Source organism: Lathamus discolor, chromosome 6 (genome assembly GCF_037157495.1).
Source record: "Lathamus discolor isolate bLatDis1 chromosome 6, bLatDis1.hap1, whole genome shotgun sequence".
NCBI classification, from domain to species: domain Eukaryota; kingdom Metazoa; phylum Chordata; class Aves; order Psittaciformes; family Psittacidae; genus Lathamus; species Lathamus discolor.
Genome location: NC_088889.1, coordinates 84,115,180 through 84,132,460, shown reverse-complemented (window position 1 = coordinate 84,132,460; position 17,281 = coordinate 84,115,180). Strand labels below are relative to the sequence as shown.

The 17,281-nt window shown below is 40.5% G+C and overlaps 1 protein-coding gene across 2 annotated transcripts in view; it reads right to left on the bottom strand.

The window, feature by feature from the left end:
• Positions 1–17,281, bottom strand: part of OTOA (otoancorin) — a 42,782-nt gene that overhangs the window by 8,861 nt on the left and 16,640 nt on the right. For both annotated transcript variants that reach the window (XM_065684340.1, XM_065684339.1), the window contains exons 19-26: positions 16,268–16,458; positions 14,679–14,772; positions 11,686–11,815; positions 7,892–8,079; positions 3,698–3,853; positions 2,146–2,288; positions 1,618–1,754; positions 527–624 (exon numbers count right to left, since the gene is read on the bottom strand). In XM_065684340.1, coding sequence (XP_065540412.1) covers positions 527–624; positions 1,618–1,754; positions 2,146–2,288; positions 3,698–3,853; positions 7,892–8,079; positions 11,686–11,815; positions 14,679–14,772; positions 16,268–16,458 — 1,137 coding nt within the window. The remainder of the gene's footprint in view (positions 1–526; positions 625–1,617; positions 1,755–2,145; positions 2,289–3,697; positions 3,854–7,891; positions 8,080–11,685; positions 11,816–14,678; positions 14,773–16,267; positions 16,459–17,281) is intronic.

Here is a 17,281-nt window from a genome sequence, read left to right as displayed (position 1 = left end):
AGAGATCTCAAGATCCATGTTCATATTTCTGGTCCACGTTCAGATCTGATGTAATTGGGTGAAATTCCTTTCCATCTGTATCTGCTGTACAATATTTCTTAGAGCTAACCTGGGAGAATGTTGCCAAATTTTAGGATAATAGAAAAGCTCTTACATAGTCAGCAGACAGTAGCTATGATAGCAACCTTGCTAATGTTAATAAACAGAGAAGAAAACTCATATCTGAATACAGGGTTGGAAGAAAGAGAGTCCGTTCCCTGCTTTCCAACCCTAGATCTTTGCTTTTTCCTTGGGATGCATTCTGAAGAATAAATAAAGCTTATCTAGCATATTTTATGGGCATCACAAATACAGATGATATAGCTGAAAGTTAATGTTTCAGATCCTTGACTGCCTCTCACTTAACACACCGTAGAAAAATTCTTGCTGAAACCCAAACCCAAACTATAAATCAGTGCTGCAGTTTATTTATACTAGAGTAAAAATGATAGAAATTCAGTTACATCTTCAGTAACCAAGCTCTTACTTGGAAAACTTCAGGAGGTATAAGTCTTATTGCCACTGGCTGGAAATATGGCATCAAGGTTTTATCAAAAGCTTTTAGTTCATCCTCATTCAAACCACCTAAAAAACCAAACCACAATAGGAACAAAACTCAGTTAATGGTCTTTTTATTATTTTTAGGAAAATACAAATTTCAAGCATTCATACAAAACATCTAATAAATGGTTTACTTCAGTGTGTTATGGAGAGATACTGGTTCTTTTTTTTTTGCTTTCTTTCATTATATTCCAACATTATAAATCATCTGACTTTAACCATTGGAATGTACGCTATGGTATGGAATGTACTCTGCCTGAGTTACTTTTGGAAACGAGAGAGTGATAAAAATCAATAAAATCATAAGCAGCATTATTAGGGAATGCTTGTTCACAGCCTCTTCTGATACAAGATTAGGGAGTGTAAGCATGCAATGGGAATTACTTCTTCACTCATTAGGTACTTACAGTGTGGAATCATTGCTGCAGGCATCAGGGATGCTAAAATTTATGAGTTCAGTGTGCAGTTAAGTGATTACAGGGGAAAAAAATCCATGAACAAAATTGTGTGGGACCTCTGGCTCAGGAAGTCTCGGAGACTGTGAGGACACTGGAGAAGTATCACTCCAGGCTGACAACCCTGCTGCTCTTTCGCTCGTCCCCAGGCAGCCCATTCTTTCCACTGTTGGAGGCAGGATGCTTGGTCAGCTAGAGCAATACTCTGACCCAACACAGCCACTCTTGTGGCAGCATGGTTGACAAACAGTGAGTGGGTTTGAAAACCTGATTGGTTTCACCCTTCTTGATTTACCCGTTCCAGCTTACAGGACTCAAATGACTCCAAGGCTATGCTCCCCAAGTTGGTTTGAGAGGACTGAGAGAACACTATGGACTGAGATGACACAACTTTTCCTCAGTGTTAATGAAATTGCTGGATGGCCATCCCTGCAGGTGACTGCTCTCTAAAAGAAATGCCTTTTTCCAGCCTAGAAAAAAGCCCTGGTCTGTGAACCTGTCTCTTTATGCCTCAACAACAATGCTTCAGAACCATCACCATCTGGAGTCTGATTTTTGTTACCTGCTATAGTACCAATTTCCTGTAAAACAGAGCCATTCCAGCTGGCAGCAGTACCAAACACAGATTCTGTCATCTTCTTAAACTGCCTCAGAACAGGGGTGCTACAAAACAACAGGCCAATTCTTGCAACAGCAGCACTGTGAAAGGCAACAAAGTTAACATTACACGCTGCAATTACATAAATATGCCTGAATATACTTAGTCTACTGTAAGAAGTCTATAAACCCATTTTCCATTCAAAACATATGTACACAAATTGCATACAAATGTTTAACACTTTGAGCAAAAACCTGGGTTTCTCAATGCAATACTTAAATGGTGAGATATAAATGGCAGAGGAAACCTAAAATAGAATACATTTTAAGTGTCTAGTGTACACCTTTTGTAATAGTTATTACCTTTCTAAAAGCATTTAAAATGTAAAATAGCATCCTTTAGGCTCTGGAAATCTTGAAGGAAAAAAAAAGCACAACAAATGTTATCAACAGAGATACTAATAAATATTTCATTAAGTATTAAATACATTACCTGAATTCAGCAGGCCTTATGGACATGATTTCTGTGGAGTTCAAAGCACACAGAATAGCTCCTAATCCAACTAAATCAAAGCTTTTTAGTGTACTGATTGTCTGGCCAGAGTCTTCTAGAAAACCTTGCAAAATAGATCTTGCCTACAAAAGCAGTAAAATATTATGCATGAACAGAGTAAATACAATTGAAGGCTTTGTTACTAAAGCTCAAAATCTTACCAGAAGCCACGTACCATATGTAATCCTGAGGCTCCCTGATATAATTAATTAGAACTTTGCCATATTCAACAGCAGCATTGTCACAATCTGTATGTGACTCTTTAACAAAGCACTGTTACACAACCACTTCCCAAGTGCAAGTGACTTGAAAGCACTTTGTACCTCTGCTTGTGACCCAGGTCACAAGCAAACACTTCACAGGCATTGAGTTACCAACAGAACTGCCCAATTCATTTAAATTGCTGTAAGAAAACGAATTACTCAAGGGGTTCAATATGAAATTTTTAGTTTTTCCTAATCCTCAGGTTGTCTTATCTAAGTGTCACCTATAGGTCATGACCTGTGTTTAGGCATAGTTTTCAGATATGAATGGGATATTGGTACTAAAATGCTTCTGCAAGCCTAAGTCATTTAGGATAATTTTCATTCTAAGATAACCATTTAAAAACTATGTGTCTAGCTTAAGCCTGCCACCAAGGCATCCTCCAAAGTCAGCAAAAGGAATAAGCATATTCCAAGATTTCCTAATCTGTCCACAATGCTGAGCCTCAAATGACTAGCTTAAACTAGTTGCCTAACGTCTGGACAACTGAAGTTAGGTAGGATGAGCCTCTTAACCAGCTGTTCTTACTGACAGCAGGAAACCTCAAAAGCCAATTAATATTGCATAAATATACCCCAAGTGCTTCTTTCTGATGGTGCTCTTCAGAATGAGAATCTATTACAGGAATTAGTGATCTTTTGCCAAAGCTGCCTGCCACCATACAGCATCTGTGCAACCGAGGAGCCCTGATGGTATGGGTCCCAAAGCCAGAAATATGCTGCCAGTTGCATATACAATAAAAGCTTTTAACTCTTTTTATGAAAGTCCCATTGACATAACTAGTAATTATTCAAAAAAAAGGAAGATGTGAGGGGCATATTTGCTAATAACTTAAGCTTCTATGGCAGTGGATGCTGGGGCTGGGGGCACACTACCTCTTCAGTGATTATTCTGAGGAAGGGTTAGTATCTCCTAGCAGTAGTATCTATTCTAGGGCTAGGGTGAGATGAGCTGCTGACCTCTTTCTACTATTTAGTGGGCAAGTGCTAAAGAACATACTCGTCACCATCACAACTGAAAGTGATTGATGTCCTCTGGGCCATCTCACCAGGGAAGCCAGCAGCCAGGCAGACATCAGTGCTGACCTACCTGCCCACTTTCACTGGGGTCACAGCTGCAGAAAAGCAGCAGGGAGTAGTGTGGATTGCTATATCTGTTTCTAGGACTTCACTCCCAATGGGTGTGAATCAGGGCCTTTCACCAGGAGTACCTTCAGTAACATACTTACCTGGGTAAGAGTCCATCCTGTTTGCTGACTAAGTACAGAAATGGTGTCAATAGAATGCAAATCCAGCTCTTCAATTTCATGTTCGGTGAGTGCCAGAGCAATGCGGCCCAGGGAAACAATATGATAACTCTTCCAGTCTGGCAGCAATCCCCAAACCTTTAGAAGAGATTCATTAATGTCTAATAGATCATTATGTATCTTCCTCTATATACACCATTCTCAACCCCCTTGATTTATAAAGTCCCAATACCAGCAGTATGCCTCTTTGCACACCAAAGGCGGAGCTGATGTACTGTGAAGGTTTTTGAGGTTCTACATTAATAATGGTTGGTTTATCTAGAAATGCTGTAATTTGTACAGCTTGAGCTTGTTGATAAGTCAGCACAGGGACTCCTGGAAGTGTTGCTACAGGAGAAAGTACTACTAAACCCAATGAAAATGCAAGTCTGTGCTGAGATCCACACTGCTACACCACTACCACGAAAGCAGAACCTGGACAACCCAGGCTTCCACAGTAGCTGCAATTACTCTGGTGGAGTGACCCTAAATTGCCTTTGTAACCAGTTATTCTGGCTCAGTCATTGACCAGAAAAGCAGAAATAAAAGTAGAGAATCAGGTAATACAGACAAACAGCCAATTACTAAAATTCTGATTTCTAGCTTGTGTGTGTACAATATAAAAAAAAAATAACAATTTAAATGTTTGTACATATTGATATAGTTAAATCTGTAAAGCTCTGTAAAAACAAAGAAACTAGCAAGGGCTCTTGTAAACCAGTACCAATGTATCTAAACTGACAAGTTCCAGTGTGTCTAACCTTATCTGTGATACTGTTACAGTGATTCAAAAGCTGTCACAGATCAACTGTAAGAAAATTTTGATTTCAGGAAAAGGCCTGTCAGAATAAGGAGCAACGAAAGTCCATCAAGAGCTGAATTTGCAGAGGGTAGAACTGCCAATTACGTTTAGTTGGAAATGACAGAACACAGTGATCAGTGATCAGTATCTCTTAGGATGTGGCCGATTGTCTTTACAGAAAAAAGACACTGGTTTTTAGCTGGAGGAAGTGATTTGAACAAGACAGGTAGTACACACAGCTCCCTGTAAAGGTTTGCTGTATTCCAGCAATTTTACCTTATGTCAGTCAGTACATGACAGTTTTCTAGTACGTGATTGTGCTTCTAACTCCACATAGATAGAAAAATGAAACTAAAAGCCCAGTCCTAGGCTTAGTTGATCATTCATGCTCTCTGATTTGTGGAAATATTTATTCCATTTTCAGGATAGCTACAATAGAACATTAAAAAAAAAAAAAGAAAGACCAAAGCTAGTATGGACTTGCTGAAAGAGAACCTCTGTGGCTGCCTACTAAATAGTGTTTGCACCTTCAGATACATATGAAACTGCACAACCTGCATAAAATAAAGGGTTGGATATCTGGAATAAGATACTCCTTACACAGAGCGGCAGACTATCTGCTGTTCATAGCAATGTACATATTCAACACAGAGCAGCCTCAGGACTGCAGAGGTACTTTTCTCAACTATGACCCTCAGGTTAAGGATTTGTTTAAAAGATGCTTTGCTGGGCCTGAGTTTCTACTAGATCTTTTATGCTGGTTTTATGATGTCATAAAGACAGAAAAAGAGTCTAAGCCTGGGAAATTTCAATCTTTTCCAAAGAAAATAGATAGTCAAAAGCATTAGCCCAATTTTAAAGCTCTTAATTCTCTAGCTTAAGAGATACATGAAACACACACAGTTATAAATGTCGTGTATCTATTTCCTGATCTAGGTCATAAACTACAGAATTTGAAGTACCTCATAAATAGTATTATCTCACAGCACTGGATGAAATCTCAGATATAATGATATAAATAACACAACACAGGAAACTGAAACACTCCTTTGTCCTCATTCACCTCGAGACTGCAGATCCATACGTCTGTTACTATCACAGAGCTTGGAGACCTTTCACTTACAAGTGAGCTAAGCTTCTTACTTTCATTAGACACAATCTGATAAATAGACTTTTTGAATCAGTTTGGAACAATGAGCAGTACACAGTTCCTTTTAGGGAAATTCAATCGATTTAGGAGAAATTAAAGCTGGCTTAATCAAACCTTTAATCAAAGATGCCCTTTAGTTAATAACATAACAGCATCATGTGCACATAATTACAAAGAGCTTTCCCTGTACTGTCTGATTTCTCATGCTTGACTTTCACTGTAACAGCCTGTTGTATTTTGCCAACTAATATATAGGAAGTCTGTCTTTGTCTAGCAGCAACCTGTCCTCAAACACTCATATAGACAGAGTATACTTTCATGCAGTGCACCACAGATCTGTGTATCTTTGAATTGCATATAGCTGGGATATGAGTGTATTAAACTTGGCAATTTCTCTACAGGAGGTATCGCTCTGTAGGTATATGATTATATTGCACTGCTGTAAAATGTTTTAGTTCCCACTATCTTGGATAAGCACTGGCTTTATTTTCTTCTAGGATTGTATTTTTTTTTCTCCCTTTTCCAACCCACATGTCTCCCTGCTGACAGAAGGAAGATGTCTTGGGAAGAATGCATTTCATGCAGTGGGCTGTTGCCCTGCTGCAACAAGGCAGCAGAGACAGAATTGCAGGGAGTCACCATCTGCCTTTGGGAATCTGGTTAGTGCTACTTCTCTTTGAGCAGCTGCAGTATAGGAGCCTTAGAAGTGGAGCTTCATTGCTAAAAACTGCACTGTTGGTCTTATCTACTCAAAAGTCAGGATCAGCTCCCCTGTTTTGGCTGCAGCTGGTGGTTTAAGGAGATGCTGCCCAGGCCCACCTTGTCCCCTGCTCTGCTTTCCTCCAGAGGTCACAGCCTCAGATCTCCAAGCATCTGCACTTGTCCTACTCACAACCAACTACACTTGTAGATGCTTCCTAACCTCATTCTGTCAGAATGATCAGATGGAGCCTAAAAATGACTTTTAAAATGTTGGATCATTTTGACAGAACAGGATTACAGAGCAGCTAGCCATGCAGAGATGGAAACAGAGCAGGTAACTTCCAGCAGATGCTCGTGGCAGGAAGCTGAAGATAGCTGGGGACGGTAACCTCTTCACCTCTGGGTTTTCTGCAACCAAAACAACTTCTTTTACTGCACCCTAAGGCTTTTCCTTGCTGAAACACAAGTATGCTTGGGTTCCTTGGCAGTGCAGGCAACCACAAAGCAGCAAGAGGTCACCCCCAGGGAGAAGTGCAATACCAACAACAGGGATGGAGTGAGGTCTGACTTCTCTCCCAGCCCACAGCTGGCCAAGGCAGTGCTGCTCAGAGCCCAGACACCTTGCTGATACTCTGCGCCAGATGCAGGGTGCTGAACTGCACCCCCCTCTGCCCTGAGTACTCTGGCACAGATCCTGCGCTGCAGTGCCAGATGAGGAGAGGTTCTAGTCCCGGCACTGCTGCAGTATGGGCATCACGTACAGAATGAAGCCAGGGCAAGTACTTCTCTGAGGAGCTCAAGAGGAGCTGCATTGCTGCACTCTGAAAGAAAGAGGTGCCGGCAGTGCTGCAGGAATGGTGGTGAGAGCTGAGACTACAGCCCTGTTCCTCTCTATGAATTTACAGCCTGGCTAATATAGAGGTCTTCTTTCTGCTCTGCTTCTTTAACTTGCACTCACCAGTAGCAGCCTAGTAAAGACAGACTAAATACACATGTGTTTTTTTCCTCCCTAAAATTTCCCACTGATGGGTTTGTCCCTGCCTGTGATACGTAGGGAGAGCAAGCTTTATTCAGATAATAACAGTATCCCTCAGTCAGTTTGGTTTTACACCACTGTAAACTATATTTAACATTGATGTAGACAGTTTGATGCGCCAAATTTAATTCTCAGCAGACCAATCAACAGCCTATAGTACTGCTTGCTGATTTTTCATTTATGAAAAAAAAGTGAGAAACAAACAATTGAAAAGAAATTAGAAGCACTTAAGTTTTTCAGCTGCCAATAGCTCAGAACTACTTGCTTGTTGACTCTAAAGCAAGGGCAATATTTCTTCTATCACCATCTCATATTACTTTTCCAATAAACAATAGATATTCTTGCAGCAGTAGTGCCATTGCCATAGCAGTTATTTTAGAACTGTATAGTTCAATAACAGCAAATCAAATTATGGAGTTAATTTTCCTTCACAGACAGGATAGTTACCTGCTTGGCTTTTTCCTTCAAGGCAATAAGCTGAGAACTGTTAAAACCAGAGACAGTCCCAAGAAGTTCCACATTTTTGTCAAAAGTCCCTGCGTCCATGCATTTCAGTTCCTGAACTGACCAAAAGACATTTGCCTCTGCTAATTTAATGATTTCTTCTGAAGAAGGAGCTCTGGTTCCCAGGCAATCTGGAAAACAAGTCAAATAGCAAGAGTTTTCTTCAAGGAGACTGAAAAAAGGAAATCAAAGCAATATATAGAGATTCAAGAAGGTGACAGTTTGTGAATTAACTGCAGCTGATGTGATATCAATAAATTAATTATCTTGCAATGAAATAATTTCTTTAAATAGTTACATTGTTAAATATTAACACTGTTACGTATATACATTGTCCTAGATATAAAACTAGAATTTGCCTAACTTGGAAGAAATTAGTTATATTCTTTGTCCTCCAAAGGTAGTGCCTGCTGGAAAAGAAAACAAGAGCAGACATATTTCAGAACAGTTACAATACAGGATGGCACAAGAAAATTAAAATCTGGATGTGTGCAGTAAGAACAACCAGTATCCTGCAAGTTTCTTTCAAGCCTAATTCCCTAAGGGCATCAAAACCCAGGCAAGAGCTTATTCTGAGGTAAAACCATTGTTCTCTGTGAGCCTTGCTTTAAGTAAGAATGAAATGCAAATCTTTGGGATGACCTTGGTGGAAGTCTCCATACCGCTATGTCATTGTTCACAGAAAAATGTTGCAGCTGAATAAACTTCACATTCAAACAGCACATATGTGATTCCAGTTGAACAGGAAAAATAACAGACATGAGAGGTCCTTTTACTCTGAAATACCCTGACAAAGATGTATGTCTTGCAAGACTTGCCTGACATTTAAACAAGGTGAAGACAGAAGCTGGATGTGTCAGAGAAGCACGGTGCTTGCTCTTTACGTCAAGCATGTTGTTAAAATGTCAGGATATAGAGAGGGCTGTTCACTTACAACAGAACTGTACGGACAGAAAAACTCCATTTAAAAAAATCTTATTTATGGTCAGGTTCTGGTGCTATGCATGATCAAATGAGACAGCTTCCTTTCTGTGTTTTAACAAATCCTGGTCTCTGTTGGCATAATCTACCTCTAATATTAAGGGAAAGCAGAAATTACAATCCTAATGTAGAGGCTTACTGCTCTCTCTCCTGTCAATAATTTAGGAAAACCCTACTAAATAATCACCTAAACCAAATAATCCCTACATGTCTTCAGATACAGTTGTTATCAGTAAAAAGCAAGAACTTCACAGATGCTGCGCCTGAGCTAAGCTCCCCGAGATAGACAAATTAAAGTGAGGATGTACAAAGTAGATTTGTACTTTGAAAGGAGGCAGAGGAGGGATTTATTTGCACCAAAGGAAGCTGCAGTAGTGGGTAGAACACAGAAGAGATTGAATCTGTTGAGCAAACGAAAATGTTGTTCAGCTTCCACCGTACCAGCTGACATTCCGCTCTCCCTTTACACCACCCTCTTTGTGAAGCTGCATTGTTTCACTTTCCCCTGCTGCAGAAGGTCAGCTTTTATCATGTAAATACTACCCATCAAAACACAATGCAGTTCCCTTCCCCAAGTCAAGTAAACCTAATATTTTGTGTTCTTACAAAAAAACCCCATTGATTTTATTATTTGTAACACACCAGATACACTGGTGCGATTACAGAGGGAAATACTAATTAGACTCCTGGCTTTGCTTCCTGTATCTGATGCTACTTCACTCTTCCTTTTGCTATATAATTGCATTTAGTTTGATGAAGAACATATACTATACGTAACATAGTATAATATCTCAGTGCTTGAAGTAAGTAACTTCAGTTCTTTTTCAAGCTTTGCCACTGCTTTCCAGTAGCACCTCAGACACACGATTTCCGAGTTTTACCTCCTATTTTCCATTTTGCCCCAAGCACTACCTTTTCTTCTTGATGCAGACATAGATGTAAGAACTCTAACACTACTAATTGTTACTGTTATTAACAATTAGCTTACAATGGGACTGCGAGAAATGTAAAATAGCAGATTGGTACCACGAAGAGCATCAGTGTTATTACAGAGCCGTTTTCATAATACACAATTTTCTAGCGAGTTACAGCCATATCATAATATGAGATAAGAGCCAAATCAGCCATAAAATTTAATTCTTTATTGAAACCACTGTGTGAGTTGTGTGGAGTTGATGTTTGGTAACAGAACTTCAATAACACACTTGAATTGTGGAAATATTTCTTAGACTAGCATGAAAAATCCTCTAATTTTTTTATCTTCCAGATTCCCCCCTCAGCTGAGCTCCTGCTCCTGAAGTGAATGACAAGTCCTCATAGCCCCGGAGCCAAGTTACCCTTTGACAAAGATCATTAGCTTCAGCGGCAGGTTTATATTGGTCCTTGCAATGCAGATGAGAGTGCTCTGCAACTGGGCTGTACGTGAGTTAGCGTGCTTAAAGAAGTCTTTGGGATTCATGTTGTTGTGATCTCGGCCTAATAAAGCACATGTAAAGAAAGACACAAGCATACGGAATTGCCTGATGCTGAACCTCTAGTTCTGTGTCCCATGTTTAAAGAAACATGATTGGTGATCTGATGGTTTACTTGTTAAAGGAAGAGTGAATTTCATTCATACAGATGGACTAACACTCTGCTATTCCACCAGATAGATTCTGCACTTTTTAGAGCATGTTAGTTGTGTAATGACTCCTCTGATCAACAGAGGTCATGGTTTTTTTTCAGGCTATGTAAAACTACAACTCTGTAGAACACCCTCTGTCTCTCTCTGTATACAAATACAGCAGTATCAGGAGCAAAAATTCATCCCCAGAGATACACAGTTATCATTATACAAGCAGATGGATTTCCATAGTGCCTCAAGGGCTTGCTGAGAGCTTGGACCTGTATTCTCTTGGGCAGAGAACCAATGGGAAAACTTTCAGACATTAATGCAAACAGTAACAAACTCCTTGAAATTGTTGGGGTCTAAATTCCCATTAGCGCTTTCCAAAGCCTCCCCCCTATTAGGGCTGTTATCCATGGCATAGGATGGCATAGCTTAAAAATTCTGCCTGGGTGAATTTCAAGAGAAAGAATAAAGTTACTGTAGTAACAGAATATAGTCAAAGAATGTACCTTATACAAAGAAAATGATCCATTTGTTTACTAGAGATAATGTCACTAATAGATTAGTTTGGTTGCCAATTAAAATACTTTTTAGATTATAACAAACTCTGTCCATTTGGACAGACAAAACATGGTGCCATCAATGTAGATTTAAGAACAGCCAAGTCAACATATGCCCATATCTGGCAAAAGATTAACTATGTGCAATCTTTTGGCGCAACAGTAACTTATCACCTTCATAGGTTTTAATTCAAGGATTTTCACTTAGATTACACAGGAAAGTTAAAATAAACAAAAAAGTAAAAATAAACAAAACCTTCTAACTCAAATAATTCATCTTTCTCCTTTGTGCAGTCAGATAAATTCCAGAAGATGCTTAACTGTGCAATCCTGTAATGAAATTAAGTGTTTTAGCAATTGGTCAATGTATCAGACAACCATGGGCAAGAGAACAAAGACTAACTGGTTTAGCTGTAAGCCTGAACCTCTTTAAGTTATTTGAGGCTTTGCTTTTTGTTGTTCGGCTTCTCAGAATGTATTTGATGATAAAGTGAAACAAAAAAGTCTGTTTGAACTGCACCAGCAAAGCCCAAAACGGCACCATTGTAAATCTGTAACTTTGCACAGATACCATGTGAAATACTGACCAGGTCTGGTGACAGATGATTTGATGCTGGCAGTAGCATTGGAGACAGATTCAAATACAGTTGATAGAAGCTCTTCAGCTGAAGAAATTGGTCCACTTGTCTTTGCTATTTGTAAAATGATATCTGGGAACTTCAAAAGGAAAGAAAGAATAAGTAAGACTTTTCCCTTTTAAAACAAATCAATTTGTAGAGAAAGACTGTGCAGATCTCAGCAAAGTAGGGCTTAATAACAGATCGGCCTCCTTCCTATACGTGCAGATGTTCAGAAAAGGAGAGTAAATTTGCTGCTACTTGAAAGGTCAACAGCATACATCTGAGGGGAATAAAAAAGAGGAAACAAAGCAAATTCTGAATGATTCTCCCTCTTGTACGCCCTCTCAGCTTCTGGGAACACCTGAGCACTGTCTGAGTGCAGTCTGTGTCCAGACCCTCCCATAACAATGAGTTCCACCATTTCAGTGTGTGTAGTACAGAAAGTACTTTATTTTGTCTTAAATTTGTCAGATAAGCATAAGAATTGAGGATAGGGACCTGTCGTGGTTTAAACCCAACCACACAGTCCGTCCACTCACTCCCCCCCCCCCTTCTTGCCCTCCCCCTGCTCCTGGAGGGATGGGAAGGAGAATCGAAAGAATGTAACTCCCACGGGTTGACATAAGAACAGTTCAGTAACTAAGGTATAACACAAATCACTACTGCTACCACCAATAATAATAATGATAAAAGAAATAACAAGAGGAAAGAATACAACACCTCAACACCAGCCGACCAGTAACTCGCCCCACTCCCCCCAGCCGAGCACTGACCGATACCTCCTCCAACCCTGCAGTCCCCCAGCCCTTCCGGGTAACTCTCCGTTACCATCCTGGGCATGACGTGCTGTGGTATGGAATACCTCTTTGGTCAGTTTGGGTCAGGTGTCCTGTCTCTGCTTCCTCCCAGCCTCCCCTCCTCCCTGGCAGAGCATGAGGCTCAGAAAGTCCTTGGCCAGACCAAACATTTGAGCAGCAACTGAAAACATCGGCGTTATCAGCACTGTTTCCAGGCCAAAAAATCAAAACACAGCACTGTACTAGCTACTAAGAAGGAGAAAAATGACTGCTACTGCTGAACCCAGGACAGGACCCAATTAAATTAAGAGAAGTAACTTCAAACTATTCATGTATTTAGGCTTTTTTGACCTCTCTCCTCCACTGTGCTAGACAACTTTCCTTTCAGTGGAAGAGTCCTGTTCTATTTTGTCAATTATAAGCACTATCTTTTGAGGAATATTTGCTGACTGTGCTCACATATTAGTGTTGAAAAATTAATTCCTCATCCCAGTGTAGTTTAGTCCTATACATAAAAACTATAAGATTAGAAGAACTAAAGAGGGCAAAGAAACTACAAAGTGCAATGCTGAGGCTCAGTTATTGTTAAGTATGCTACACTGGCCCTAGGGCAAAGGGCCACCTGAGTAAATGCTAATTTGATCAGTATGATCTCATTAATAGGGTAAGAAACACAGCTTTCATGGTTGAAAGGTAGGGGAAGGGAGGAAACAACACTGCAAGGTATAAAGTACTAAAAATGTTTGAGTCTCTGTCACTGTAAATGCACTGGGTTTTTTTTCCTACATGACAATATATAACTATTATTGTATACATGAAAATAATGACAACCTCATGGAGTTCAACTAAGCCAAGTGCAAGGTCTTACACCTGGGTCGGGGCAATCCCAGGCACAGCTACAGGTTGGGCAAAGAAGAGATTCAGAGCGGCCCTGCAGAGAAGGACTTGGGGGTGCTGGTCGATGAGAAAATGAACATGAGCCGGCTTCAGTGTGCGCTCGCAGCCCAGAAAGCCAACCGTATCCTGGGCTGCATCAAAAGGAGTGTGACCAGCAGGCCCAAGGAGGTAATCTTGCCCCTCTACTCTGCTCTTGTGAGACCTCACTTGGAGCATTGTGTGCAGTTCTGGTGTCCTCAGCATAAAAAGGACATAGAACTGCTGGAACAAGTCCAGAGGAGGGCCACGAGGATGATCAGGGGACTGGAGCACCTCCCGTATGAAGACAGGCTGAGGAAGTTGGGGCTGTTCAGCCTGGAGAAGAGAAGGCTGCGTGGAGACTTCATAGCAGCCTTCCAGTGTCTGAAGGGGGCCTATAGGGATGCTGGGGAGGGACTCTTCATCAGGGACTGTAGTGACAGAACAAGAAGTAATAGGTTCAAACGTAAAGAGGCAAAGTTTAGGTTAGATAAAAGGAAGAAGTTCTTTACCGTGAGGCACTGGAAGGGGTTGCCCAAGGAAGTTGTGAATGCTCCATCCCTGACTGTTCAAGGTCAGGTTGGGCGGAGTCTTGGGTGACGTGGTTTAGTGTGAGGTGTCCCTGTCCATGGCAGGGGGGCTGGAACTAGATGATCTTAAGGTCCTTTCCAACCTTAACTGTTCTATGATTCTATAATAGGTTATACTACCATTACTTTGAAGAAGAAATTTTGATGGAGTCAAGAATGTGTGAAAGCAATACACACAGTTCCTTGCCAAGAGGATTACTTACCTAGTTTAGCATTCAGGTCACATAGACTGCATTATGACCTTATTTCTCTCTACAACTACCTGATAGTTTGTAGGAGGTTGTAGCGAAGTGGGTGTCAGTCTCTTCTCCCAAGTAGCAAGTGATAGGACAAGAGGTAAAAGCCTCAAGTTGCACCAGGGGAGGTTTAGGTTAGACACTCAGAAAAATTTCTTCACCAAAAGGGTTGTAAAGCATTGGAACAGGCTTCCCGGAGAAGTGGTTAAGTCACCAGCTATGGATGTACTTAAAAGACGTGTAGATGTGGCACTGAGGGACTTGGTTTACAGGTGAACTTTGGTGAACTTGGCAGTACTACATTAATAGTTGGACCCAATGATCTTAAAGGTCTTTTCCAACCTAAATGTTTACATGACATTCATAAATCAAAATTCTAGCATTATCTTTTACAAATTTAAAAAAATATATTAAAAACATACCTTTTCAGCAAGGATGCTTAATTCCCCTTTTGACAGCAGAGCTAGGAACGGTCCAACATCTAATGTCGTTTCTGCTGTCCAGTTGTTTGGGAAACTGATGAAATATTTAGGAAAATTATATTAATGAATAATGTTTTCAATCAAAATTATACTAAAATTTCACAGGTTTTTTTTATACTGTATCATATACGAAACACAGACATTCTATGCCAATTGCTTATTAGCAACAGACTGCATTTTGTCATCTCTCTGATATAGAATCATAGAATCATAGAATCATAGAACAGTTAGGGTTGGAAAGGACCTCAATATCATCTAGTTCCAACCCCCCAGCCATGGGCAGGGACACCTCACACTAAATCATCTCACCCGAGGCTTTGTCCAACCTGGCCTTGAACACTGCCAGGGATGTCGCATTCACAGCTTCCCTGGGCAACCTATTCCAGTGCCTCAGCACCCTAACAGGAAAGAACTTCCTCCTTATATCCAATCTAAACTTCCCCTGTTTAAGTTTTAACCGTTCTGAGTGGCGATGGGTGTTTCAAAATGTATGTACCTTAGCACCATGCAGGTCTGGCCTGTTTGTTTGATACAAATCTGACAAAAGTTAACCAACCCAGTTGGTAACTGACTTTAGAAAGCACTTAGATAAATAATTTTCAGCCTAAAAGAGCCTGAAGAAGGTGGTAGTAACAAATCTGTTGCTGGTACATGTTCTCACAGAAAACTTTCTTTGTTTTGTTGCTCTACTGTGAGGATGTTTGACTAGACAAGTAATAAACTAAACTATTTAGCACAGTGAGTTATGATTCAATAAAATGGATCTGTATCAAGATTAATGCAGGGGTGGGATCTGGTGGAAAATGTAGCTATTCCATTACTGGAAAAAATGTTGACTAAAAGGAAGCTGAATGAGCAACTAAAATTAGGTGAATCAAGTGACAGTCTTTAGGGCTGATGGGTGGTTAGAAACTATACATTCAGTCTTTCCAAATGCAAGATACTTCTAAGAGACAATGCAAGAGAGAAACAGTATATTCTTGCCAGACAGGGGATGGCTTTGTTTTTTTGCAGGACTGATACAGCAGTGTTCCAATCAGCCTCCAAATCTGAGTCACTAATGACACCTAACATGCTGTCTGCTTTGTTGCTTCAGGTGGTTGAACTTTATATCCCTCTGCTTCTTTAGCTCTTTCCCACTGCCACAGGTGCTTGCAGTCATCTTTATTTCTCTTCTCACACCAGCACACTGAGTATCCCACCTCAATTTTCCCATTCTTTGAATTCCTGCACCATTCTTTGTCTGTAACACCCTTTCTCTTGCCATATCAGAGACTGTCTTTGCCTGACCCTTCTCAAACATTACACTTTCTCTCCTTTTCCTCTGGGAATTAAGTCATGCAGGGCGTCCCTGGGGTTGTATTTTGTTCCACAGTTATGTTACACACAAGAACAGAAACCCCAAGCTCAGTCAGTGACAGAAGTTCTTTGTGTTGTATTCATTGCAGTTCTATCTGGACAAAGAAAATGGTTGGTATTTGCATGGCTTAGCCATCAGCATAAGCGAGGTGGTATATTTAATATCTTACCCATATAACTCAAGTAGTTTGTATTTAATTTCAGTCTTCTGCTCGTGGCTGAGCTGTTGGCAGAGCTTGAAGGGATGAAGGGCCGTTGCCATTGCCTTCAGGGACATTCTGCCATGTAGAAAGGCTGGAGGTAAGTGACAGATTAAATTTCCAAGTAGGTCAACATCATATTCGTCAGCAATGGAGCCGTTCTGAAACAAGAAGCATTTACCTTGTTGGTAGAGCTAATCTTAGCTCTGTATCACTCAACTCCATCACAACACATTTAAGCTCCATGACCCTTTAAGGAACAAAGACACAACAGTTTGCACTGGCAACTTAATCTACAGTTTCTGCCGAGACTGCTTTATACTTTTTGTTTTTACCAATGCAGCTGGTGATATTTAACAAGCACTTTGAGCTTTCAGTGTATTATTTATCCCATATTGAAGCACACATAAAAAAATAATTAAACTAAATCTCCTGCCACAGTCTATCCAGGTGACTACCTGCAGGCGTAGTGCAGTTCTGCCTGGCAGCAGAGCCCTCACATGGCCCCTTATAACAAAAGGGAAGTAAGTTCTTGCTGTCAGATGGCTTAACTCTGAGGGGTTTCTATAGCAGCTGCGAAAACTCTAGGGATTAGATGGCTGGTTAGTATGTATAAGAATGCAAATATTCACAACTACATCAAAAAAATAGCTTCCCCTAAAAACTAGTGACTGCTGAACTTCCCAGAGAGCAGAATTCACAAAATCCCCCTGGTACCACCTTCTCTCCCATGGAGCTTCCTGTGCACAGCTCTACAGGACTAGCACTGCTTGCAGCAAGGGGGAACAGCTCCAGATGCAAACAGGTTAGCTCCAGGCTGTCCCAGCCTTTTCACTGTGGTCAGCAATGACATTTCATGAGAACACTTTGTAAGAGCCATTGAGTCGAGGAAAATTATTAAGGAAGCTACAAAAAGGTTTCTTTAGGCAGGGAACAATAAAACAAACTGTACATGAGAAAAACATAATAGAGATATATAATAAA